General features: G+C 42.2%; 1 protein-coding gene across 1 annotated transcript; it reads left to right on the top strand.

The window, feature by feature from the left end:
- Nucleotides 1-5,505: 5,505 nt before the first annotated feature.
- On the top strand, nucleotides 5,506-14,630 carry hapln4 (hyaluronan and proteoglycan link protein 4). The gene is made up of 7 exons (XM_069679674.1): nucleotides 5,506-5,559; nucleotides 6,866-7,001; nucleotides 9,189-9,378; nucleotides 9,606-9,778; nucleotides 9,914-10,029; nucleotides 10,372-10,558; nucleotides 13,437-14,630. The coding sequence occupies exons 1-7, from the start codon at nucleotides 5,524-5,526 to the stop codon at nucleotides 13,826-13,828; spliced, it is 1,230 nt and encodes a 409-aa protein (XP_069535775.1). The 5' UTR covers nucleotides 5,506-5,523; the 3' UTR covers nucleotides 13,829-14,630.
- The last annotated feature ends 11,676 nt before the right edge of the window (nucleotides 14,631-26,306 follow it).

Below are 26,306 nucleotides of genomic sequence, written 5' to 3' on the forward strand. Positions count from 1 at the left end.
TATTACATATTGAATTTGAATTTGACAGAAGTCCAAAGGTTTGGTGCATCTTATGTTTACTTAGTTTGATGACGTACTAGTTGTGTTAGAATGACACTGTGACTTTAAAATGTGACAAAAAAATACAGGATTTTTTTTAGGGTATTTTGCCTGATGGAAAATTTAGTCTATAATAACTTTTGGTTTGGAGACATCTCTTGTTCCCAGGATTGTGTGGGGTCTCTAAAACGCACCACAATTTGACTTAGAATGTTTGGCACAGACATAATTAAAAGGTACATGCTGTTTATGTTGTAGATATCTTGCAGTGTCTTATATAAGTGCGTAATATTTGTCCCACACACTTGTAAAACAGACATTGTGGAGCTCTATGTAGGCAGGAGGCAGACTTGATAAGTCCAACATATGCTTGCTATTCCTTCCCTGTCACCACCGGAGCCACAACAGATCATTACTCAGAGCTGAGTGGCGGAGTGTACCGACATGTGCTGCAGAAGGTGACAACAGCAGCTCTTGTCACTCACTCTGATGAACACGCACCATCTCCGCTCTAAAAACACTTTTCTATGTGGGTTTAAAGTTTGGAAACAAGTCATGCCTGCATTCTGTCTGATCCTTGGTGCCCAAATTATAAGTATTTCATCCCGTCTCCCAGTCTATCCTTGATTCTCTTTGGGTTTCTTTCTCCTGCTGAGTGATGCAGCTGTGCGCTCGCTCTGTGTGGGAGGCCGACTGAATAGTCTGCTGCCGCTCTCATCATTTTCTCTTACAAAGACATCAAGTGAATTGTGTTTGCATAAACAAACACAGTGAAATGACCAGCGGGCAGTCTGTGAGACGATTGTCTTGCATTCAATTAGAAGAAAGGCTGTTAAGAGCATTGTCAGCACTGTGAGGACTATTCAATATGACTGTCTAGATTGTGAAGTATATGACAATTACTGAATTCATCTGCCAAGCCTTTTCAATATTGTAAGGCCTTGGATGGAGCTCAGCCATTTAAATGAGCACAGTGTTTTCCAGAGTGAGGTAAAGGGGTTTAGAGCAGGAGTTTAACTCTTCTCTCAGTCTCACATCATCAATAAAAGAAGTCATAAGTCATTTCCCCTCGTACTTTTCTGAGGCCAGCAGACAGGCAGAAGGAGGCAGACTCATTTAAATCCCTTTCCCTCAGCAGCTTTTTCACGCTGAAATGAAGCATCGCCCCTGCTTTCACATGCTAGCAGCACATTCTGTGCGTGTGACAGAGGCTTTAAATCAAATGCGGCCGCTGCAAACAGCTCTGTAATCCCACGATGGCAGTCACAGGGGATCTCTGCTGCAGATGTCTGCTCGGCTGTGCATTCGACGCCACAGAGCTGTGGAGCTGTGACTTTGAAAAATACAGCAAAACAGTTCACTCTGCAGGGATGGAAGAGGTACAGATTTATAATGGAAAGACTTTTGCATAATGTTTTAATGGATGCATGACATATGGCTTCAATGAATGCATCACATATCATGTAGTGAGTATATTTTTAACCTTAAGCTCAAATCCAATTAAAATGCTAGTTTTAATGTTTGACAGTGACTGTGATGGTCTCCGGCAGTTTGACTCATTTGAACACACATTCCTTTTCTAATGTAAAAACATGAAAGCCATACTGCATAAGAAACATGTCAAAGTGGACAACAACCCTGTGGAAGCAGACCCTCGTGGGCAACACATCCCCAGGTTCACTGTGTGTTTGATTTGTGTGCTTCTTCTTTTGCACCAACAGAAGAGGTAAAGGTCCTGCAGTATGACCATAGACTTTTTAAATCATGGACGTGGCCGCCATGACCTCACCGTTTGGTTTTGTCAAATGCCTTTGACAATTTGGCCGCTGCAATGCTATTTTGTTTTTGTTTTTGGAGACAGAAGTGATCATTTGGACGAGGGGGTGGTGCTAGTTAACAAAGCTGTACAGTTGGCCACTTCATTAGCTGGTCAATGAGCTGGTTAACTAGCGTGAACATCACGCTTTGAATGTATAAATTGAAAAGTGACAAAGTAATTTAACATAGTTCCAGTACAGAGCATGAAACTGATGTGCTGCACAGAGAGTTTAAAGCTTTGTTAATGTTCAGCTCTTGTCCCCACTTGTTCCCAGACTTTACATTTCCAGTGTAATAAAAAAACAAGCATTTAGTATCATAAAATTCTATACACGGATAAAAATTTGTCATTTAAAAATACAATAGGCTAAAAATGAGTAAAGCTCAGTTTTGCTTTTAGCCAGTTATTTTTTGAATGAGCAAACAAGCTATTTATGGTGCTGGCCATTAGCAGCTGACATGACACTGAGCAGACAGGTAGCAGCTGTTAATCAAAGGAACAATGCCCTTAATTTTGCAAAACTTGAAGACTTAAAGCTGCAGCAGGTAAGTTGGAGAACATTTTAAAGATTACAACCTCCAGGTCCCTCCCCCTCTCTCTGTGGCGCTCAGTCCTGCCTCCATAGCCCTCCCCGCAGAGGAGACTGTCATGCGCGCGCAGGCTAGTAACCATGGCAACTGAAGAAGACAGGTATACAATATGGCGGACACACTGGTAAAAACGTGAAATGACAACAACTGCAGTCGTTGTATTACGCCACCGCCATCGAAGCAAATGCCATTAGGAGCAGTAAGAGGAGCCAGAGGATCATGATTTTTTCACAGATTATCTCTCTCACGTACTGCATGGATAAATTGACAGTTTGAACAAATATGACAAAAAGTTAGTTTTAATACTGAATCTTTAATAGTATTAAAACTGTTTAGTAATGTGTCTGTGAAGGTTCTCAGTCATCCAGGTCATGGTGATTTTACGCTTCATCCAAAAGGAAACTGGTTGAAGTTCTTGAAGACGTTTCACCTCTCATCCAAAAGGCTTCTTCAGTTCTTAGCAATAAAATGTTTAGTAATATAAGAATTCTTACCCCTACAGTTGTCATGTTTAGAAATAAGAGCTATAGAGATCAAACATGTTGTCTGTATCAGGCTGTAGGACTGTTTATTACTGCTGTAAATCTTGCCAGTTTAATTTGGGGACGAATAGGAATTGAGTTGCTTTTGGAGCCAGCCTGAACTGAGCCTTTAAGGAACTGCAGCTTTTTTTTCACTTCTTCCGGCTTCATTTATCACCTTAGAGGTTTCCACTTGAGTATGACCTCATCTTGAGGCCTTGTAGAAAAGAGGTTTTAATATCCTCATTAGATAAGATTATATTTTGCTCAAAAGGTGCAAAGAGGCCCAGGATCCATTTTCAGGTTCATCTGGCCATGGGTGGCTGGTATCAAATGGGTATGGTAAGTGTGTGCATATGACTCTGTAGTCTTGCTGTTTAGGTGTTGCTTGTACATAGTAGTGGAAATGTAAATCTGCTACAGTCTATTGTTAGGCACATCTGCAAACATCGGTAGGCAGGAAACACTGAACCCCTTGCTTCATTGATTTTTGGCCGACATAACCAGCTCTGCCCACCCATGCGTCTCCGGGGACAAACTGAACACCTGTAATGGATTCTTTTATGCACCAGTGCACCAACATGAATAGTCCCATTTCTTGATATCACTTGGCAAACTGGGCTTTTAAATCCTTAAAATCCAGCCCACTCAATCACTGCTGACAGACATCTCCGGCCGGTTGCTCTCAGTTCATTTATTATGCATTTCATTTAAGAAGATGCTCCCCGCTACACCCGTATTTGGAGAAAGTTGCCTATAGTCAGTCTAATAGTGACTGTATGTAGGAGGATTATATCTCTCTGTCCTGCTCTGTGGTACACACAGACCTTGTCTATATTCTTTTTTATATTATTCATAATATTAAAACAAAAAAAATCCCATATCACCATAACAGCATTCAGCTGTTGGCTAGAGCCTCAAAACTGTCAATGTTAATATCGTTGACCTTGAATTTCTCACTCCAACACAACATCTCTTCATTGCCAACAGCAATTTTCCTTTTCCAATTTTGTGCGCTGCATCTCAAGCTGATAGGTCTGAGATGCTCCGGGGAGAAGCTTGGCAGATTTGTCTTGTATCTCCTCTCACACTGAGGCTACGCAGGGCTGCAGTTACTCCAGCAGCTGCACTGCAGTTCACAGAGTCCCCTTCCTTATTCTCCAAGACATTGCTAGTCAACTTGAATTTCAGCAGCACAATATGCTATAATGTAGCTACCAGTGTATCAAGTGTATCACAAAGTGCAGCCGTCTCATGCTGAGTGCCCTGTCTTCTCTCATTGTCAGCTGCCTTTACATTATATTATTATTGCTTCTCTTATTTACTGTCAATCTCATGGAAGGCTCTCTTAGAGTCTGTACCATATGCCAATATCTACATCTACTTTAAAGGAACTTCAGTGTAAAACATGTGAGTGATGCTGTTCTTAAACACCTTATTCCATTGGTGAGTGTATGAAGAGCATAGAGCATATATGGATACGGAAGACTCAAACAGGCTCCTGCAGCTGCCTTCGATATCATAGACATACACAAAACTCAATGAACGAGCTGCAGAGACAAAAGTCTTCAAAACCTTTGATTTTTACCCAGTGAACTAGAAGCTTTATATTGCAATTGCCCACAGAAATTCGGGTTAGGCCTGATTATTTTCAGCACAAACTAACCATTGCAGTTTTATTTGGCAAAAGCCAGTTAATATCCCCTTCATTAACAGTGTAATCAAAGTCGGCCTGCTGTGTTGTAGTATTGTTGTATCATTCTTGAAAGCCGCTGACTTTTTGGACCAGGTTAAGAGATATGACCTTTCACACTCACATTCACACCTACGGGCAATTCAGAGTGACCAATTCCAATCTTTTGACTGTGGGAGGAAGCCGGAGTACCCGGAGGGAACCCATGCATGCATGAGGAGAACAAACTCCACACAGAAAGACCCCCGAAGTCCAAACCAGCATTAGAACTAGGATCCTTCTGGCTGCGAGGCTGAAGCGCTAACCACTGCACCATCGTGCAGCCCAATTGTAGATCAATATAGTTAAAATCTATTCAAAGAATTAAGCCTGCACAATGGACCGTCCTGAGTTCATGATATGTGTTTAGTAGAAACTGTACTGCAGCATCAAAATACTTAATTGCAATAAAAAGTAGTTATTAATAAGATAAACCTGTCTTTAATATACAGTTCCTTTCATAAATGTAGGCTTCTTACATTCAAACACTAGTCCTGTTTATCAATGTTAATGTCTCTATTACGTAACTGTGTGACACTTAAACCAATAAGTGACACTTTAATGGACTAATGGAATGATGCACAGACACACAGTGAAGTCATTGCAGTGATTGACTCCTCCACACAGTCTGCAATGTGTGCTGCGTCATCTGAGGACTGCAGGTCCCACAAACACCGGTGGTTCCCCTGCAGTGCGAGAGATCAGCGATGGGACTGGAAGCAGAGAGAGAGGGAGGGAGAGAGGCGAGTGCTGCTGCTGCTGCTGCTGCAGAGCAACGTTTAGCCTGGCTGAGAAGTTAAACGGCACACAGCGGCACATCTGATGCATCCGGGCTCTAATCCTGTTGTGATAGCCATGGTAAGTTCACTTCTGTGCTCCGTTAATACAGCTCTGCTGTGCGGTTCTCTGTGCTGCAGGACAACTACAGGGAATTACATTGGACTCACCTTGAGAGGAATGATGCAGCAGGATTGTTTATAGTGTGTAATGTGCATGTTAGTGGCTGGTTTGGTGACTCAGCTTCATTGAGGCCTGTTCATATGTGATGTGCTGCAGCAGTGATGTTTCTGTGTATGATCGGAGGTGATTATTCACAGGTGACACGGACAATGCAGACCTCTAGCAGGGCACACAGCTGCAGCACACTTGACTGTTGTATTTTTGCATTCACAATGAAGCAAAACACTAACCTGTGTATCCGAGCATGTGTGTTTATTTTGCAGAAGGCTATCTTCGTTGCATTCCATCATGGATTGAATCAGCACCACCAGGGATGTCACATGCTGGCTGACAATACACACGAGTGTGCAGCTGTAGTGTTCAGATCAAATGCTCGTTCATAACCTTGAGAGTACTTGTACAATTAATGAGAACTCAAATGTGTTATAGCCTCTTTCTGCCCTTCTGTATGTGCATCTGCTATGTAAATAAAGCTACACAGACCGAGTTCTATTCATTTTACTGATGACCTTTTTTGTAGTTCATGTTTGCATATTCTTTTGTTTGCTTTTTGCCTCCACTAAGCCAAACTTGTTTCCCTCCAAATTCTTCTTTTCCTTAAACTCGTCCTTGGCAGTAAAGATAAAAAAGTTCCACACAAGCTTAAAGTCTTGACGATCCCGTGAGGACTATCTCCTCTTTTCACACTGTGACTGTGAGCGCCACAGCTGGCGCTTACTATGGGAAGAAGACTCTCAAACCAAGCACAGCCAAGTCTGCTAACCTTATTTTCTTGTTTTGAGAAAGTTGAGGAAATATAATTCTCTGCTTCATTTTGTCTTGCTCAGGAGCTAAACTACCCAACTTATGAACACCAAAAGAAGTGTGAGCTCTCTGGTGGGGATAGAGCACAACTGCAAGGCAAAAGGCAGTTGCATGTGATAGATCATGTGATGCTATGTCCATTGCAAATTTTGAATTCATCATTATTTATGTACAGTAAGTCCTATAAGGGTTTTTATTCTGAAGTTATTTGTTGTTTCTCCTTGGGGTAATACCAGGACAATTAAGGTGTCAGGCTGCTGTCCTTTGTACCTTTGGCTTCCCTCTGTGTTTTCTCTGTGTTTTAAGTCCTAATTGTGCCCCTTGAAAGCTCCTGTCTGGTTTCTCGTTTCATTTTTGGTAAACATGTCATAACCCCAATTCTTTGTTGTGCTTATCCCAGCAGTTCTCAAAGCAGCCAAGGCCTCTGGCCTTTTGGAAGACATCCTTGGCGGTTTTCATCCTGACTTGTGCCCTCTCAGTGACTCCCCTGCCTGCTGACACAGAGAACGGCAAGAGAAAGGTGGTGCATGTGCTCGGTAAGGACATTTTCTTCTCTCCTGTTTCTTATTGATCAAAGCAGCTGAGTGTGGAGCTCCACATTCTGCACTCATTTGCATAGCTGTTACAGCATGTACTAGAACATTTGTAAGCAAAGTTATAAGAGTGACACCTTTGAAACCAGGAAGATGCTTGCATTAAATCTCATCCAGGGCTTAAGCAGTCAATATCCGAGATGAGGGAGAAAATCAGAGAGCTCCATCTTTTAAACTTTAAACTCCAAAATCACATGAAAACTTACTGGAGCCTATCCCAGCTGTCATGGGCATTAGGTGGGGGAAAACCCTTGATGGTCGCCAGTCAAGCACAGGACTGACACATAGAGACAGACAATCTTTCACGCCCACAGTCACACCTACGGGCAATTTAGAGTCACCAGTTAACCTACCGAGCATGTGTTTGGATTGTGGGAGGAAGCTGGAGTACCCGGAGGGAACCCATGCATGCACGGGGAGAACATGCAAACTCCACACAGAAAGGCCTCCTTCGTCTGAACAGGTTTTTGATTAAGGAACATTCTAGCTGTGAGGCGACAGCGCTAACCACTGCACCACCGGCGGGCTGGCATATTATTACCTTAGCCTGAACTTTGTCTGTCTGGCAGGGAAAATACAGAGGTTTGATCAGAACTTGTTTGCTCTATTTAACAGCTGCCTGCTTCTAATCTGCCAGCTGAACCATTACAATGTAACACATGTACATGCTATCCCAACTCCCTTCACACAGGCACTCTGAAAAACCAGTGCGGGCCACTGGTGCAACAACAAGCACGAGATCTTTGCCCCTTACAGTTGTTGTTTACTTTACTCCCATTAAAAAGGAGGTCTGTGGTATCTCACATTATCATGTAATGGTAACATGATGTTGTTTTTCTTATCAGTCTGTTGCAAGTGTTGCTATTGGTGCAGGGAAATAATGTGCACAAAATTTTAATTAAACCCCTGTTGATGTTTTCACGTCTGTTGGTGGTAAACAACTTTGCAGAGAACAGAGGGCAGTGTCAGGACTAATGGCTGGCTGGCATGGATAATTGTAGGTCCTTTTATCTGGTCACAGCACAGCAGAAAACCTTGTGCAGCCGCTTATTAAATGTTATAAATGTTAATACCACACTTGTGTATGCAGCATTTGGTTGCCTAGGAACACACACACACACACACACACGACAAACAACAAATGTCTGCAGCCTGGAAGAAGCAGCCTATGGTTATCGTTAGCCTTGGGACATTCCACTGAATTGCTCTCAGCAGAGGGTAATGACAGGTTGTCGTGAAAGAGCTGCACATTTTCTCAACTCAACCAAAATAATGTTCCCCTCTATTGATACGCAGGATGCTGAGGCCCTAACGTGACAGCTCAAGTAAACACAACATGTCTTCGTAGCTGATGCTGATTCAATTTATATCTATTTTGTGTCACAAGGCGGCATTTCTTTTCTATAAGAGTTGCAAATATTGGCTGTATCAGGGGTGATTGTAAACAGCATTACAAGCACTTAACTGCACGGACTAGGGGATGAGGGGAATAACAATACATTAAAACCCAGGAAAAAGAAGGAAGGAACAAAGTATAAGAACATTTAAAGAAATTTATTCACAACTAAAGCCAAATGTGAACAAAAAGTGAGCTTCTATCAAAAACAAACAAAGTAGCTGATCTATGTTAAGAGTCCAAACAGTATTAAACAAAATTACAACAACAAAGAAACTCTAGAGCTGACGAAGGAACACCTTCCTTTCACTGAAGGAGTAAACATGAGCACAATGACGTCTGACACACACAGCCGAATGGCCCACTGGCACTGGCTGCCTCCTCTCTGTTGTTCTTTATACTCCTGCCTTGATTGCTGAAGTTAACACAGGTGAGCTTAATCACCTGCTGCAGTGAGTGGGAGAGCTGCACCTGGAGCACACAGGAGAGAGAGAGACAAACAGAGAACACAACACTACGGCATGTGTACATCTTCATTTAACTTTTAACGTTTTACATTTCAAAATTTATAATTTCTTGGCCAAGATATGAGTATGGTATCAGTTCACTATGACAAACCATAAACAAACCATAAACAAATATAAATAAATAAAGATAGGTTAAAAAAAAGCTCATTGTTATTCTCTAAATACAGTATTTTGATAACCCAGCCTTCCTCCTCTTTCGTCCCACAGAGGATGACAGCGGAGCGGTGATTGTGCAGACAGCTCCAGGCAAAGTGGTGACACATCGTGGAGGCTCCATCACTCTGCCCTGCAGGTTCCACCACGAGCCGGAGAACACAGATCCTGCTCGCATCCGGATTAAATGGACCAAAGTGACGGATGCGCTGCAGTTTGAGGACGTCTTTGTGGCACTCGGAAGGTGAAATCTGCCTCTGCATTTTTTAATTAAAGGGCCCATCCAAACAAATGTTGACTTAACTGAGGGATTTTACTTCTCTATCACATACTATGTTGGACAAACCCACTCAGATACCATGAACAATATATTGCCCTTTGTTTCAGAAGACAGTAAAGTAAGGCGTTCTGTTTTTTAAGCTCTAAAATACAAATACTACTAATAAAATACTTTGTGTCAAATCTCTCCAGGCAGCAGCGTGTGTTTGGCTCGTACAGAGGCCGTGTGTTTCTGGAGCAGGCTGGACCAGGTGACGCCTCAGTGATCATCCAGAATGTCACACTGGAGGACTACGGGCGCTATGAGTGTGAGGTCACTAATGACATGGAAGACGACACAGGATTTGTCAACCTTGACCTCGAAGGTCAGGAAATAAAGATGCTGGTTTTTTTAATGCTTGGTTGTCTATCGTATAATTCCGTATATATAGTTCCGTAAATGGAAACAGTGAAATAGACATCCTAACACTCAACAGCAGGTCTGTTTCTGCCCCATGTAGGAGTGGTATTCCCCTACTACCCCCGTGAGGGGCGCTATAAGCTTAACTACCACCAAGCGGAGGATGCCTGCAAACAGCAGGACGCCATTCTGGCCTCCCACTCTCAACTGCACAAGGTGAGTTTCTGACTTTCCTGTGCTTCAGATGTCAGTCATGTTAAAGGCAGATTAAGAAAGATTAGAGTAGAAGTCAGAGATCACTTTTTGATTTATTATAGCTCACACCTTGTGGTGCATATTCTTCAATAGAGCACTGTTGTAGCTGTAAAAATTAGAATATGCAAATTACTAGAGCAGAGATTTTACTGCAGGCTCATCCTCATATTTTAAAAAGCCTCATACATTAAAGTCCAGATTAATGGAGGTATGTCAGAAGAGATAAACCAAGTTCTTTCTCCTCTTAATAATGCCTTTCATCCTTCAGTATGACTCACTGATCTATATTATCTGCCTCCACAGGCCTGGCTGGAAGGACTAGACTGGTGTAATGCTGGATGGCTGGAGGACGGCTCAGTCCAGTACCCTATCGCTCATCCCAGAGACCAGTGCGGCCGCAAGGACACCCCTGCAGGCGTTCGTAACTATGGCTACCGGCACTTGGAGGAGGAGCACTATGATGCTTTCTGCTTCACTTCTAAGCTGAATGGTGAGAGAGAAAGGGACAGAGATGAAGGGTGTCAGCCAGAAATAGTTGTGTGCACATGCATCTATATCTGAAGTTCTGTATCTGAACACTTTTTAGTCCGTGTGCATGATCACACAACTAAATACTAAATGAGTATCCGGCATCTGTGGCTCATATTTAAAGCAGAAAAAGAAACGGGCTGGATATATCAGTATCCTTTAGTTGTGCCTTTGGATATCAGGGCCATGTCTCTGATCTCTGCCTGTGAACTCACAGGCCTAAGGCCATTGGATTCAGATCAGGCTGTGTTGATGCTGCCCTGTTAGGGCCACGCTGTCCTCTGGGAGCCAAGCATTGCCTTTCATATCCCAGAGCTTTGATTCCCATCACATTCCCACAGAGATTCTGCCAGTGTCTCTGTCACACACACACGCTTGATAAAGAAGTTTTGCATCATAAAAGTCATGTGGAGTCTCAGAGCAGCAGAAAAAGGGCTGTACATGGAGGAAAGGTGATATAAGGTTTTTGTCTTTGAAGATACCAACCATGTTTAAATATAGGTTGTTATTTTGGGAAATATATCTATCCACTTTGTTGCAAGGACTTAGATGAGACGATTATTAAAGATCAGCTCCAGTCATGTTTTAAGATATACAAGATACTCAGCTTGAAATTATAAATTCTCTCATATTTTTTTCAGCAAAATACATTTTATTACCTTGTAAAAATCCTCCCAAGGCTTCTCCTCCTACTCCTTCATTAAAAATTCCTGAATCTGCATAGTCTCTGCATAGTCCCTGCCAACTAAGCAAACTCCCAACCATTTCTCCTTTCATAAAATTACAGCCGAAACCAAAACACGTCTCTGGCATCGCTTAGTGGTCTCTAGTGAGTTTGCAAAAAATACGCTGACAGTTACAGCTGGCTCGCGCATCGCCAAAGTGGTTGCCATAGGTTGCACAAAATGACAGTATATGGACGACGCGTCTCCAACTGCTCTCATTGTATGGAATTGATGCCAAAATAGCCCCCATGAGGCGCTGGCATCTTGCGATGGTGACGTCATTTGGAGCCAGTCTGCACAGTAGAGATCGTAGGGTGGAGCCGTCGTAGCCACTTCCACTAAACAAAACACACACTTAACTTACCGAAAAAAACAGCAAAGATCCTGCACGCCGGCGTGTTACACTGCAGTTTAAAAGCAGACAGGCCCAGCCATAGAGATGACTCCTTATGTTGTCCCTGATGTGTCTTATAGCACATGAAAAAACACCACATGGAGATGTTAACAATGTTAAACACTTGATTTTCTCTGGAGGGGGCTTTAAACACTCTCATGCATGTATGCTAAATATAAAGAGACAGCCAGCAGCTGGTTTGCTCAGCACCCAGAAAAAGGATGACACAGCCAGCCTGCTTCTGTCTAAAGGTAACAAAATCCATCTACCAGCACTTCTATATGTCTCTAATGAATACATTACATCTGGTATCTTTTCTATGCATAAAAGAGGGTTGTGGTGGGCACAGTCTTACCCTTGGACAAAGACATGCTAACTGTTTCTCCAAGATGCAGTCTTCATGTTAAGCTAACTAGCCTCATATTAACCTACAGACATGAGAGTGGTATTGAGCTTTTTCTTTCAGCAAGAAAGTAGAACAGCGTCTAACTACTTTGTCAGAACATACACCATATTAGGGAAACATAGTGTGCCTTCTGTTGATAATCGGAATGTTAATAATCAGTTTTAACAGGTCATAACCTAGTATGTGGCTGACCGCATCGGGTCAATGTGCGCTTTTGTGGGCAATGTGTTACAAGGACTGTCCTTATGAGGCCAATGACAATGTGTTGTAGCCCTGCCTACCCCCCGAACAAAGTATCCAGAGCCGTATAGACAGAGAGTCGCGTCAGTGGAGTCCAATATTCTCCATGATCCGCCATTGCAATGTTGCAACTCTCTTTCTCTACGGCTCTGAGAGTACCGACACTCACTCAGTCACATACAGACCCCATGTGTAGGGCATGTGTAGGGCTGACCCCGGCGGTCAGCCAAAACATGACTTCAAGCCGGCATGTGCCCCAGAATTTAAAACTTTTCACACTTCTCACAAAATTTTTTTATTATCCAGAGAAAAACAATGGCCTTCAATTGAATCAAAAACAGTTTTGGGATAAAGAGTAAACTGCAGAAAAGTGCTTTTCCTCAGCACGTAAAAGGCAGTGTGACAGAAACCGTTGCTCTAGCTTCCCCTGTGTGTTAATTATTGTGGACAGTCTGTTGTGGGCAGGAGGTTTCTGCAGTGGTCGTGACCGATACTGTAGCTCAGTCCAGCTGGAAAGGATTCACTGAGTGTCCCCCGGGGAAATATGAGACAATATTCTGCCTCTCTAATAGCCAGCAGTCACATAAACAAGCATAAAATCAATAGCTGAGCCAAGTGCAGAGCTGAGGCTGCGACATGATTTCCATTACAGAAAAAAAACACTAACCTCTTTATTCTTGCTAGGATTCTTTAACTTTTGCTTCTTTCTCATGAGAATATTTAGTTTAGGCAATTCAGGCAATCACATGACCAATTTCATTGATACTGCCACGTGAAAAGTCTCCAAAGCGGTGAGATGAAAGCAAAAGAAAGCAATTTTGAGTGCTTTTGCCGTTCCATTTTGAGCAGTTGCCCAGATTGTTGTTTGAATGATAGATTTTCTGAAAACAATCAGAGACGCCAGGAAAAGTGAGAATATCTTCCCTCGGGGCTCGGCTTGTCTCTGGGGCTTCACTCTCTCATCCTTTCTCTCTCTGTTTCTCCTTTCGCTGTCCTGAACAATGCACATGCTCTGGTGTCCTTCACCTTCTCACACGTTCTTACAACAAACATCCTCTCCTCTGTATCCCCTCAGGCAAAGTGTACTTCCTCAAACGCTTTAAGAAGGTGAACTATGCGGAGGCGATGAAGGCCTGCGTTCGAGATGGCTCAGTGGTGGCAAAAGTGGGTCAGCTGTACGCTGCGTGGAAGTTCCAGCTTCTGGACCGCTGTGAAGCCGGCTGGCTTGAGGACGGCAGCATCCGTTATCCCATCGTCAACCCACGCACTCGCTGCGGAGGGGCCCAGCCAGGCGTCCGACACCTGGGCTTCGCTGATAAAAAATTCCGCCTCTATGGGGTCTACTGTTTCCGCAAGAGCAAGGATGAAACAGCAGCAGGTACGGAAAAGACAAAAAGCCCTAAAGGTAGTTTGACAAGCAGGAAGAGCAGCAACAGCATCCCCATGAATGCTACGAGGGTGATTTAGAATGGAAAGACTTGAGAGCAACTTTAGATTCAACTTCAACAACTGTCTCCATTCATCGCTTTAAAAGAAAAACACAAAGAAGAAGAGAGAAGAAGAAGGGCTGTGTAAAAGTAAGGGCGACATCTTTATTAGGGTGACTTTCATCTCCAGTCAATCATCTTAAGGAGAGGGTATGTTGGCACATCTGTCGCTGGTTTGATCATCACTCAGGCCCGAATCAGATCAGAGAGTCTGCCCTGGAGCTCCTTGTTTACGTGTTTGGGGATTTTGGCTCCTGCTGTGGTTCTGAGCTCCAGTCTGAGTCAGAATCTCAGAGCCAGGGTGAAAACATTCATTACTTGGTGAGACAGGATGATCAACCTGACTGTATGGAGAAAATCCAAGATGCCTTGTAAGTTTGGATTGTACCATGTTTAATTGCCTGTTTAGCAACCCTCTGGCACAATGTGAGTCATTTTTCTCATTAACAAAGACCTGGCATTGTCATTATCAGAGCTTAACAGGCACTCTAGTAAATATTGCACTAGCACTGAAATATTTGCACTTTAAATACATGGAGCTTCATTATATTATAGCGTCTTAGCTTAGACTACAACGAGCATGTACTGCTTGGCTGAGAGTAGTTGCTGAGGCTGAATAAGGAGATATACAAAGCTACAATAAATGCTATCTACTCCACATACTGCTCTTTAAACTACCTGGGCCACCACCTGCACTGTGTGGTAAATGTAACAAGCAGCAACCTTTAATACAGACAGTGTTTGCCATTAAAACTTGGATGAAAGATGGAAAAAAAACAATAAAAGTCATGAAATTGATCCTGTGTGTGGGTGCAGTTTTTACTATCAACATCATGAGGTATATAGATGGGGGACTAATTACAGGAAAAACCTTGAAATGAGCAATGGCACTTTCTTCCATACAGGGTACAGAAGGTCACTTAACTGGATGGACATGGTCTTTTATCCAAAGCACTTTACTGTTTGCTTCTTTGAACCGTTCATACACACTCACACACTAATGGCAGCGAGTAACAGTGCAAGGTGCATACCTAACCATCAGGAGCAATTGCTGGCTTTGCTAGAACAGATCAGGTGATGGACCCACTGTTCCAGAGTTGAATGGACATCCCGCTGAGAGCCACAGCTGTCTGGGTAATCATCCTACAGTGTCTCTTGCTCTTTTTTCATAAAGCTCTGCTGTTACGCCACCTTTATACTTTAACACTGAACCAAACATACTGTCATATTTCCGGCGTTGCAGAAGCAAAAGACGTGTGACCTGCTTTAGATACAAACACATTTTTTTGCCTCTCTTACTAAATGGTAAATGGACTGCACTTAAATAGCGCCTTTCTGGTGTACAGATAATTAAAAGTGCTTTATACTACATGTCACATTTACAATTTCTCACACATACATACCCACAGGCATCTGAGAGCTATTTAACAGATTCAGTAAGGGGTTCTGGCCCAAGGACACTCTGACTTGTAGGCTGGAGGAGCTTGGGATCAAACAGCCAACCTGCTGCTTGGAGGATGAATGGCTTCCTCCGCTGCCAGAAGCCCCGACACCTCAGTATCTATTACACAGACAGTGAGGTCCAACAGAGGTGTAAACATCCTATCTTGGACAGGCTGTGTAAAAGGGGCTTCTAAAAAGTGTAGTGGGTACACAATGAAACAAGATGTCATGTTTACGTTCACATTTGTCACTCTGTCACAATGTGCACAGTGGTGCTGAGCTAATTGCTAACATCAGCATGCTAACATGATCACACCGACAGTGGTAATATTATGATATTAAGCAGGTCTAATGTTTAACATGTTATGTTATGGTATGAAAAAAATGAGAACATCAGTTACAACATAAGATACACTGTGAATGCTCTACAAAATCTCATGACAATTTATCAGATAGTCAGTCAGGACCAACGTGGCGGTCCACTCGATCCACCAGGACACAGACGTTGTTATCCATGGATCCAAATGGTAGATAAAATCAGACCAGGTCATCATGCCGTGTTCACAACCTTACTGCACTCTCATGTACACGCACTACAGATGTTTTCATCAGGATGGGAGCCAATTATTTTAATGCTGAACACACTTACCAAGCATGTGTTTCAACACAATGGATGCAGCACATAAAAGCAGCATGTTCTTTGCTGGGTTCTTTATAAAGCAAATAGTAAGCCTCCTAGAAGCTATAGACGAATCAGATTTGAAGTGAGAGGTGGGGTGCATTGTTAATGTTGGGTAGGATAATGAGTGGTACAGATAATGATGAACCTCTATGGAAGTGCTTAAGTATTATATTATAATTATTTTAAAAGAGTAAACTGAACAATTTGGAAGTGAATATGAATAATTGATCATTTTAAGGCAGATATATATACTTTTACCATTTTGTTCATCATTGTGAGCTAGTGTATAGTTATTAAGTACATAGCATACTAACATCGATCAGTTATTAATTGGCGTTGATAAGTGATGAATGATTTAATTAGCAGTATATCTGCTTCTCTCTGCCTGGTGTGTTTGAGTGTTTGCCAGAGAGAGAAACTGCTGAGCAGTGAACCTGCCTCTGAGTGGGAGCATTTTGGTGTTGCGCCAACACAACAGAACAAGCCATGTCATCGCTATAGCAACTGGCAGCATTAAATTAAAGTCAAGTTCATAGCAAGGCCAACATAACGGAATAATTGCTGTGAATGACAAACTTGAGTGGAAAAAATGTTTGTTTGCTGCCAACTGACAGCTGTGTTATTTTTCAAAGGGTAAATGAGGCTTTTAAATGACCTCCATAATGAAAGCTGATGATTTTAATGATTCGCTGAGTACTCTCACCAGCCCCATTAGTCTGAGCCACTGTATAAATGTAGAGCCACAGCCAATAAATTAATAAGCAAAGCCCTGCTGTATGCACTATGACGTTTATAATTTATGGAGGATTATGTATGCAGCATTTCACTACCCAAGTCATTCAGATGTTTTTTATGCGTTCAGGATTGTGTTGGTAACTCATTAGGAATCCACTTTGCGTGTTATTCAGCGGCAAACTTTGTCTTATATAAGAGCAAGGTCAGCATGAATAGCACAGACTACTTCAGACTTTGACAGCCTGGGCCTTGGCGGAAGGAAATGATGGATGTATGTGCAGTATGCTTTTCTCAACCAGAATAAATATAGTGGTTACATGTTTGAGCACTAAAAAAACCCGGAACATCCACAGATGGTACGCTCAACAGGTTGGGCAGGAGACAATCCTCATGAGGCCGATTATTAGAGAGGTACTGGCCCTGATTAAAGCTTCTTCACTCTCCCTTTAGGCCTTGACGAGTGAAACATTTGATGTAAAAACAAAGAGAGAAGACTGACAGGTAGAGAAGGGCGATGCAAAGACAGACACTTCAGAAAAGTGAGTGAACCCTTTCTTCTTCAGAAGTTGACAGGGCCGTCTTCGTTTCATCAGGCCTCCTCGTCACCTTTTCTTCTAAGCATGAAATGAAATTACTTGACCCTGTAACATCAGAGGACGGCTCGAGTTTAATACAAAGGTGCGGGATGGTGCTGACTCTCATTTATCAGCTTGTGACAGAGGTCAGGGCCTCTGAAAAAATGAGGAGAGAAGTGTTACAGGGAAATTTCACAGATTCTCAACCTTGTCCCCCTCTGTCTGAGTTAGTTATATGGTGTGAAAATGCATTTGAAGCGGATGGTCTCTGTGTCTGACACAGCTGCAAAATCAGCTGCTCCTCTTCCTCCAGCATCGGTACAGAATGTAGATGTTGAACAAGGAGAATTTCAGTTTGCAGTTTTAGTGTCTGCCTTCGCTTGTAGTGCAAACTAGCTACCAAACTACACTAAGGCATCCCAAATTATTAGTGCGGAATAAGTTATGGAAGATGATACCATGCAATGCATATGGGAACATGTGGACACTGCCTGTGCAGCTCCACAGGCATGAGAAATCAGCTTTCTTAGTCAGTACAGCACACACTGAACAATTTATTGCTCAGTGTGATCTTTACTGAATTTGTGAATATGCTTATTTTATCTCTTTGCTGTTTCAGCCGTGTTCAGAATATTACTTCTGCTTCCTTGTCACTGGCTTTGGTGCCACTCAGTAACCAACCTATACTGGGGAAAATGTTATTATAGGCTGTTCTGGTCAGCGTGTTGTAAAATGCATCATCTAAACATGATGACAGCAGTAACAGGCTTCAGTAATAGGTATTAGAAAGTCAACGTTTCAGTGGTCTGGTTTATGTCTGATTCGACACAAGGTAAAAAAAAACACCCATGCAGTTGTGTAGGGTCTTAATGTTTTGCAAAAAGATAACTTAATTGTGTAACCCACCTCTAGCCAAATGACTGGTCCAGCCCCCTTCGCGACCCTGAACAGGATAAGCGGGATAATGGATGGATGGATGTCTCTCTTTCATTTTTTTATTTGGAATTGGTCAATCACAGCTGTTGGTTATTGAACTGAAACATAGTAGGAGGACAAGGTGATCTACACACATACTAACTCTTTCTATCATTATAATTATTATTATTACAATTAGTGGCTTTATCTCAATAAAAGCTGTTTCAGCTTAGGCTTGATGGGTAAGAATCCTCTTTATATACATTTAAAAAACATTCACAAATTGTGCCATGGGTTTATTTTATCATTCAGCAATTGAGCTTTATTTGTGTCACCCCTGCCTCTACCTACCATCAATTCTTGCCCCTGTATCAGCACCCTCTGGTGGTCTACTTTATGACCACTCTGTTACATGGTGCATTTACTAAACCAAAATAGCAGCTGAAAGAATCTAAACCTCCACAAGTGTATTACACAAAACTGAATCTAAAAGACCTTCCACATTTAACCAAACTTAGCTCATAAGAAAACAGCTAATCTTGTTAGCTCTGGGTTTGTTTCTTTAATGCTTCTGCTGTAAAGCAGTTAGTCTAAATTGCTAAAGTACATCATTTATGCAGGTCCACTTTCTCTATTCACCGAAAATGTAGACTTCACAGTTTTGCTTTGTTCCAGACACTGGTTTGTTATGGGGAAAGCTGCATCCTGTCTATTGGTAGCACTTATGTATTCTGAAATCAGAATTTTTCAGTCTGGTTTTAACATTAACCACAGGGCCATTAAAAAAATTGACTAATAAAAGCCATTGTAAATATATATTGCAAACATTTTACTGATTGATTGATGATGGATTTTATTAAGTATGACCTTTTTAAGATCTAAAACCTGAAATCTTTCCTATCTCCTCTGATACAAACATCTACGCAAATTACTTATTTATTACTGTGTCAGCTGCAGCTGTAGATGGGGGCAATGCAATGCTTTGATATTATTCCTGCAGGAATTAAGTTTCACTGTACATCAGCCCTCAACATTTCTATGATTAACAAGCAAAGAGAAGCCATATCCATGCAGCATTAAAGCCTTTGGATATAGCCTCTGAAATGACCCTATCCTCCTAAATGTTCTCCCTTTATGCCTCATGCATTCTGTATGTGATTCAGCAGGTCTGTGCTGCTGCTCATACATATTCTGCTTTGGAAAGCAGTGGGTTTGTGGAGATGGGTAATTGGCTGTATTGTAAGAGGTTTCCCCCAGAGTGCAGGGCTTATTAAACAGGCAGCAGAGTTGAGTTAATTGAAAGTGTTAAGCATCTAATGGAGTGCGCTGTGGCTAATGAATGGGGAGTGTGTGTCCTGTCATTTATAGATGCTTCTAAAGAAGAGAGGCTTTAGTTATACAGCAGTCCAGGCTCCAGTTTTACATTAGCATCCCTGTTTGGTCGCAGGCTGTCACCCTCACACAGCGAGAGTGGGAGTCACACTGGTTTACACGGTGGCTTCTTTCAACAATCCCCAATTAGGCTGTAAGAGAAAAGTTGGAGGTTAATGAAACAATTCAAACCATTTCTGTGGGAATGAGGTTCTGAATTTGTGTGTGTATGTGTGTGTTTGTTTGTTTGCCTGTTAGGAGGAGATGAAGGACAGACGATGGCCTCAGCAATAACACAAAGTCACAGGGAAGGACAGAGTGAAAGGCAGGCAGGGAGAGAGGAGAGAGAGATGTGTGGAAGAGAGATAGATGGGAGAAAGATGGGTTTAAGATGATAAAGTAAAAGAAGAAAGATAAGAGGAGAAGGAGGGGAAAGGCAGAAAACAGCTAGAATGAAGACTGCTGGGGAATGCAGGAAGACTTGAGGGTGTGTGGCCCTGCACCAGAATGCAGAAACTGGCAGGCCGGAGAGCTATTGTGCTCCTGCAGGGGAGAGGAGGGATTGAGTGGCTCCAGAAGTACACAAACAGCTGAACTTTATCTCACCCGGTCCCACAACACCTACAATTCACTGCTTGGCCTGTGTGCACTTTCATCTTGTGAGGAACTTGGACAGACTTCCCAGAGGAAGCCGGTGTACAGAGGCAAACTTCTGACCTTTAAAACTGTCAAGATATTACTGTGCTGTGTGAATACCATAACAGTTACTATTTAGCAACTGTATCACACATCTTTCTGACTTGATATTTCATAAGGTCACTGGTGTTTGCTTTACAGATGAATGTCCAGAGAACAGTTCACAGTCTGGTCAGAGCAAAATAAAGTGATTTTCTGTTTCCGAGGCCTGGATAGTGGTAGGAGCAGTACTCAGACCTTTAAGGTAAAGTGTCAACACCAAAGTACAAATTCACTCCATCCATTATACTGCTTATCCTGTTACAAGCTGCATGGGGGTTACAAGCCATTCACAGGGCTGACACATAAGGTGCTTCTCCACCAAAAGTACCGGGAACTTTTAGTTCAAGGAACTTGTCTTCAAGGAACTAAATGATTCCTGTCTGCATTTCCACAGTGGCCTTCCCTTCCCGGGAAGATTACGCCGGGAACACACCGGGTGCCGAAGCGCTGTGAAGCGCCGCGGAACAAAAATCACGCGCGAGCCAGAGCACTTCCGTTCACACCAGACGAGCATTTCTCCGCGCCGGTCGACAAGCGCCTCTGCTCCTCAGCTGTCGTTTACTCACATTTGGAGCTGTTTTCATGTTTTCATCATGCTCTCTCTCTCTGTTTGCGTGTGTGTTTGTGTCGTTCACACCAGGCACGCCACGACACATGGGTGCCGAAAGGAAACTGGCTCCGCTTCTCGGCGCTTTGCGGCGCTTCGCGGCTATTCGCGGCGCTTCGGCGTCCGGTGTGTTCCCGGCGTTATGCAAATCAGCCCAATGACGTATGGAGAAGCAATAAAAGTAACTGCACTACACGGCCAGTCCAGTAGGTGACGGTAAGAAGAAGATGAAAGCCATACAGCCAAAATGACGCCATAAAATGCGACGAACGGGACAGTATCATCATTTGTGTGACACTACAGTTAGCCTGTTAGCATGGAGGAGATTCAGCGTGTGCCGCTTATTGCATTGTAAATGGATTAATTGAATCAACTCTGGGAAGGAGACATCTTTTAAACAGGTGAAATAAAATGCTGCAAGTACTCGACCAATCAGAAATTAACAGGATCCTGGTTCCTGCTATCGAAATGCACAGAGTTACTCAAAATGTTCCTAGTTCCTGGGGAAAGTTCCTGCTGTTGAAAAGCACAAGACAGACAACCATTCATGCTCACACTCACACCTACAGGCAATTTTAGAGCCACCAAATAACCTAACAAACATGCCTTTGGACTGTAGAAGGAAGCCGTGCATGCATGGGGGAGAACATGCAAACTCCACACGGAAAGGCCACCGAACCGAGATCTGAAACGGGAACGTGAGGTGACAGCGCTAATCGCTGCACCACTGTGTAGCCCTCAATTAGAGGTCCTGCATTCAAAATGTTACTTTGCATAATAACAATATATGCCATTTTATGCCTCTTCACTGCTTTTTTTATTTTTACTTTCCTATATGTATCTGAAATGCATACTCAGTAGCTACTTCGTAGGTTAAAATGATGATCTCTACTTTAAAAGACATTATACATTGATAAATTAGAGTGAACTATTGGAAGCTTATAAAAAAGTAGTTCCATGTCCATCAGCTACAGCAAAATAAAACTTACACTTTACTGCACTAGTGTTAACAATCTTACAATATCAACTATAACAACATGTAAGTCACAGGGGACATATAGCTGCAGAGCAAGTACTTAAGTCGCAAACAAGTGAATTTCCCTTTGGGGATGAATAAAGTTATTGTTATTGTTAATCAGCATATCATTTTGCTGTTCAAACTTATGTAGGTCTTTTAATGGAATACATTAACTTGTCTAAAGTGTAACATTGATAGATTGATGATAGATTGATCATATTTCAAAGGTTGATAGGTTGCAAAAATAGTAAATAACCCAAATAAAGAAAAGTACCAGTACCTCAAAGTTGTGCAGTACGTATGTGAATGTACTGAGTTACTTTCTGCTGTTTTCGAGGGAATAAAAACAGCTTAATAAAGCCAGGTTTCCAGATTTGCAGTCACGGTCACGTAACAACACCCTGCACAGTGTACACACAGCTGGCAGAGCAGAATGCGAGGGTGACGGTGTATGAAAGACCTGGCTCAGGCTGATTTTTTTGCTGGCTTTGCTCCCCAGGTCTGACTCATGCACATACACGCACACACATACACACACACACACACACCCAAATGCCTGTAAAAGAAGCTGTTAGAGAGCTGATAAGCCGCCATCTGCAGCCGTCATTTGGACGGGTGTGAATGCAGATTCGTGGTTTAAGCTATTCAAAAACCTGGCTGCAGTAAAGATGAGGAAGATAAACGGGGTTAAGACGCATATTAATGTTCTTTTTTTAATGTGGATAAGTCTGGGGACAGAAAAAAATAAGTGTCTGTTTTGACTGCAGCCTTTTATGTTTATGTGTAAGATAAAGACAGACAGTAAATCTGGCAGTTCAAGAGGCAGAGCAGCTTCCAGGCTGAGTAGGAGGCTGTCAGGCCTGAGATGACGCTAAAGCCTGTGTTGCTTTTTCATAATCTACTTGAACTTTGGCAGCGTCATTTGGAGATAATGCTGGATAATACCAGAGATCCACATTGATTCGCCACGCCTGCCAGATGAGCTTGATATCGACCCGAGAACAAGGTTATGATGAGCAGCCTTTTCATGCCTCTTGTGTTTGCTCGTCTCCAAACCAAGTGGTATTAAAAGAATCAGGATAAATCTGGAGTATAAATAGTGTTTTCAAAGCCTTTCATTGGTTATTTTGAGAGAGTGTGCATGGAAGATAAATGGGTATGCATATATAAGCTTAGACATACACTACCAGTCAAAAGTTTGGACACATTTTCTCATACAAGTGAAAGTGGGAAGTGGGAAAGTGTGTCCAAACTTTTGACTGGTAGTGTACATCTCAGAGTTAAGGAATTAATGTCAGTGATTGTTTGGGGTGTCAAATATTCGCATCCAGGGGTGTAGCACAGATTTTTGGACTCTGCACACAGGCATCTCCATGGGCCCCTCACCACATCAATGGCTGTTCAATCTAGTATCTTCCTTTCTATCCTCCTCTGACCCTCATCCATCTGAAGGTCATTTTTAGCTGTGACTTAAAGAGAAAGTCCCCGGTAAGCTTCCTTAATGAGCACTGTCCTTGGAACTCAGCGAGCCGAGTGGAGACATCACTCAGGCAGCCAGAACAGAGGAAGAGGATGTAAGAGAGAGAGGCTATATCCAGAGTGATTGATTGTCGACGGAAAACAGAACTCGGCAGTGTGGCTTCTTCCTGTTTTCCGGAATAATAATGAAACTAGTCGCGTATCAAAGGAGATGAGAGTACTGAGACAGCGAGGAAGGGAGGAAGGCAGTGAGAGAGAGAGAGAGGAGGATGTGTTTTTTACAGGAAACAGCTGCGAAACACTGAAAAGAGAAAACTCTCACATTCTCCTCATCAGAGGAAGTTCAGGTGAAGCGAAGGTCTCTGAGGTTAGACAGTACAACAGTAGGCGTATTCACTAACTGTTCTCTGCCAAAACAGAATCTCTATTTCTCCTTCCCCTTAAGCCCTCTTCCCTCCTTTCTCTCTCTCTTTTCCTTGTGCCCTCAGTGACCTTTTCTTTTGCTCACGCTCTATGCAGCCAAACTGAAACATTAAAATAATGCGAGCAAAAATTGTATTCTTGTTATTGATATCCTGGCAGAGGAGAGAATATTTTACATAATCCAAAGAGATTTGGAGATGCATCTCCTCGACACATGAAGGTCAGGGAGGTGCAGATTGTTCTGCAGATGAAGAAAAAATAGCTTAGAGCAAAAACAGAGCTGAGGATCAGAACGAGAGCCGCAGAGAGGACGATGTGCAAGTACTTTTTGCATCACCTTGACTTTGATAAAAGTGGCAACAAACTCTTGGCAACAGGTCGATACAATCATTCTGAGAAACACTGCTGTGGGCTAAATCGCTCTTTCTTTATCAGCACTTAAAAGTTTCAAGAAGCAGACCTTTTTAAATTTCAGTTTGTTGAATAGGTTTGAAAACTTTCAAGGTCGTTCTTTTAAGGTTTAAAGCAGCATGTTTTGTACTTTCATGAAGATTATGTGATTATCTGTAGCTTGGAATAAGGGTATGTAAATGTCCATCCATCCATCCAACATCCAGGAGCCCACCTTCAGGAGAGGCTGGGAAACAATTTGGATCTCCATGCAAGCTTTGACAAAGTGGCCCACGATTAGCACTCATATTGGAGCCTTTCGCAATGACACGCTTAAACCCCCTTAAACCTCATATAAACCCAATAAACAGCGTCAGCAACTGCCTAACCCCCCTAATAGGGATCAGGAGAAAGCAGCACTCGCTTACCGAACTCACTGACCGACACAAGTGGCTGACTGGACTGACCTTCTAGAAGCAATGTGTCAGACATCTAGCCTGCAGGAAGACCAACATTCAGCTGATATCCTTTATATTGATACACAATTGTTAGATATCTGTTAGGTTGCCTGCAAATGTTCAGACACTACCAATGCAGTAACTAGGAATCTAATTAAGCTCTACTATTCTGATGAGTTTGTCATGGGGAGAGGCCCAACACACTGCCAAGGACCGAGGCGAGTGCAATGGAGAGAGCTTATTAAGGCCTTATAGGGGATGAAGAGGAGTAAGACACCTGCCTCTGACTCTCCAGAGTCCTCTCCTAATAGAGAGTGAGAATTAATGCAATTAATGCAACTCAGTAATGGTTGCATTTACATTTTTCTTTTTGGATACCCAGCTAGAATTTTTTTATTCTAAGAACGTTCTTAGAATGTTACATGCAATGTTTTTTAGGAGAACTTTCTCTGAAAACATTTTCAGAAAGTTGCAGTGAGAATGTTCAAATCACATTTCAGGAACGTTTTATAAATCATGTTCTGATAGTTCAGGCCGTACTAACAACCTGAAAAGATCCTCAGTATGTTGCAGTAAGCATGTTCTACCTTTGTTTTTATGTAACATTGAGCAAATGTTTTTTAAAAAGCGTTCTGACATCCCAGGCCTCAATAGCATCCTGAAAATATCAGAATATTGCAGTTAAAACGTTTTGTCTAAGTTTAAGTGTTAATGTACCAAGAACTAGCCGATGTTATGGGAATGTTTCCTGCTAGCTGCGTAATAAAACATTTAATGAGCTAGCACTTTAATACTGCTAGTGGATCTTAGTGTGACATCATTAATCCTCATTAAACATATGTATCATTAAACATAATGTAATATCATGTAGTCATGGTAAAATCATTTTATAAAAGGTTTTATGATTTAAAATTTATAATAAATTATCTTCCTTTTTTAGTACGTCATTCAATCAGTTTCTCATGTCCTATGGCTGTATAAAAATAGTCCTGTTCAAGTAAACTGTATTATTATAGAAAAATGTCTTAACTTGCTGCTAACCAACCTTTTTTGTAACAGAAAAAGAAAAACCCACATGCCATTAGTATATTATAAAGGGGGGTTTATTCACATACAAAATTCTACACATACACTTTAATGAATGAAATAATGAAAATAACTACTTCAACAAAGCCAGACAACAGATCCAAACAAGAGCTTCCTTTTAATCATAATTTGTCTCGTAAAGAATGTAATACAGAGACAGGACTGGAACTCATAAGAACATACATGAATAAATATGGATAACTACGGGTGGACCACATTCACACGGCCGCAGACAGGCTCAGATGCAGTTTTTTTGTATCTGTGTTCACAGTCCACATGAGCTCAAAGCTAGCTGCAAACTGAAGTGTTGTGCTGGGAGCGCAGCCAAAGAAAAAGTGATATTTTTCTGTGTGTTAAACTATCACCTTGCCTCTGGCTCTCTGGCTGCGCTTGTGTTGACCGGAGAGTGTCTGTTTTTCTGATGCAGCGGTTTAAAACAGCCGCGTGTGTGAACAGAAGGGAGAAACTGAAAGAGGGAGATACACTGAGGCTGTGTGAGTACGGTCCAGAGAGGCTAAGCCACAAAAGGGATTTAAAA

Source organism: Semicossyphus pulcher, unplaced genomic scaffold, assembly GCF_022749685.1.
Source record: "Semicossyphus pulcher isolate SPU_LCO1_2020_fin unplaced genomic scaffold, fSemPul1.0.p SCAF_4, whole genome shotgun sequence".
NCBI lineage: Eukaryota > Metazoa > Chordata > Actinopteri > Labriformes > Labridae > Semicossyphus > Semicossyphus pulcher.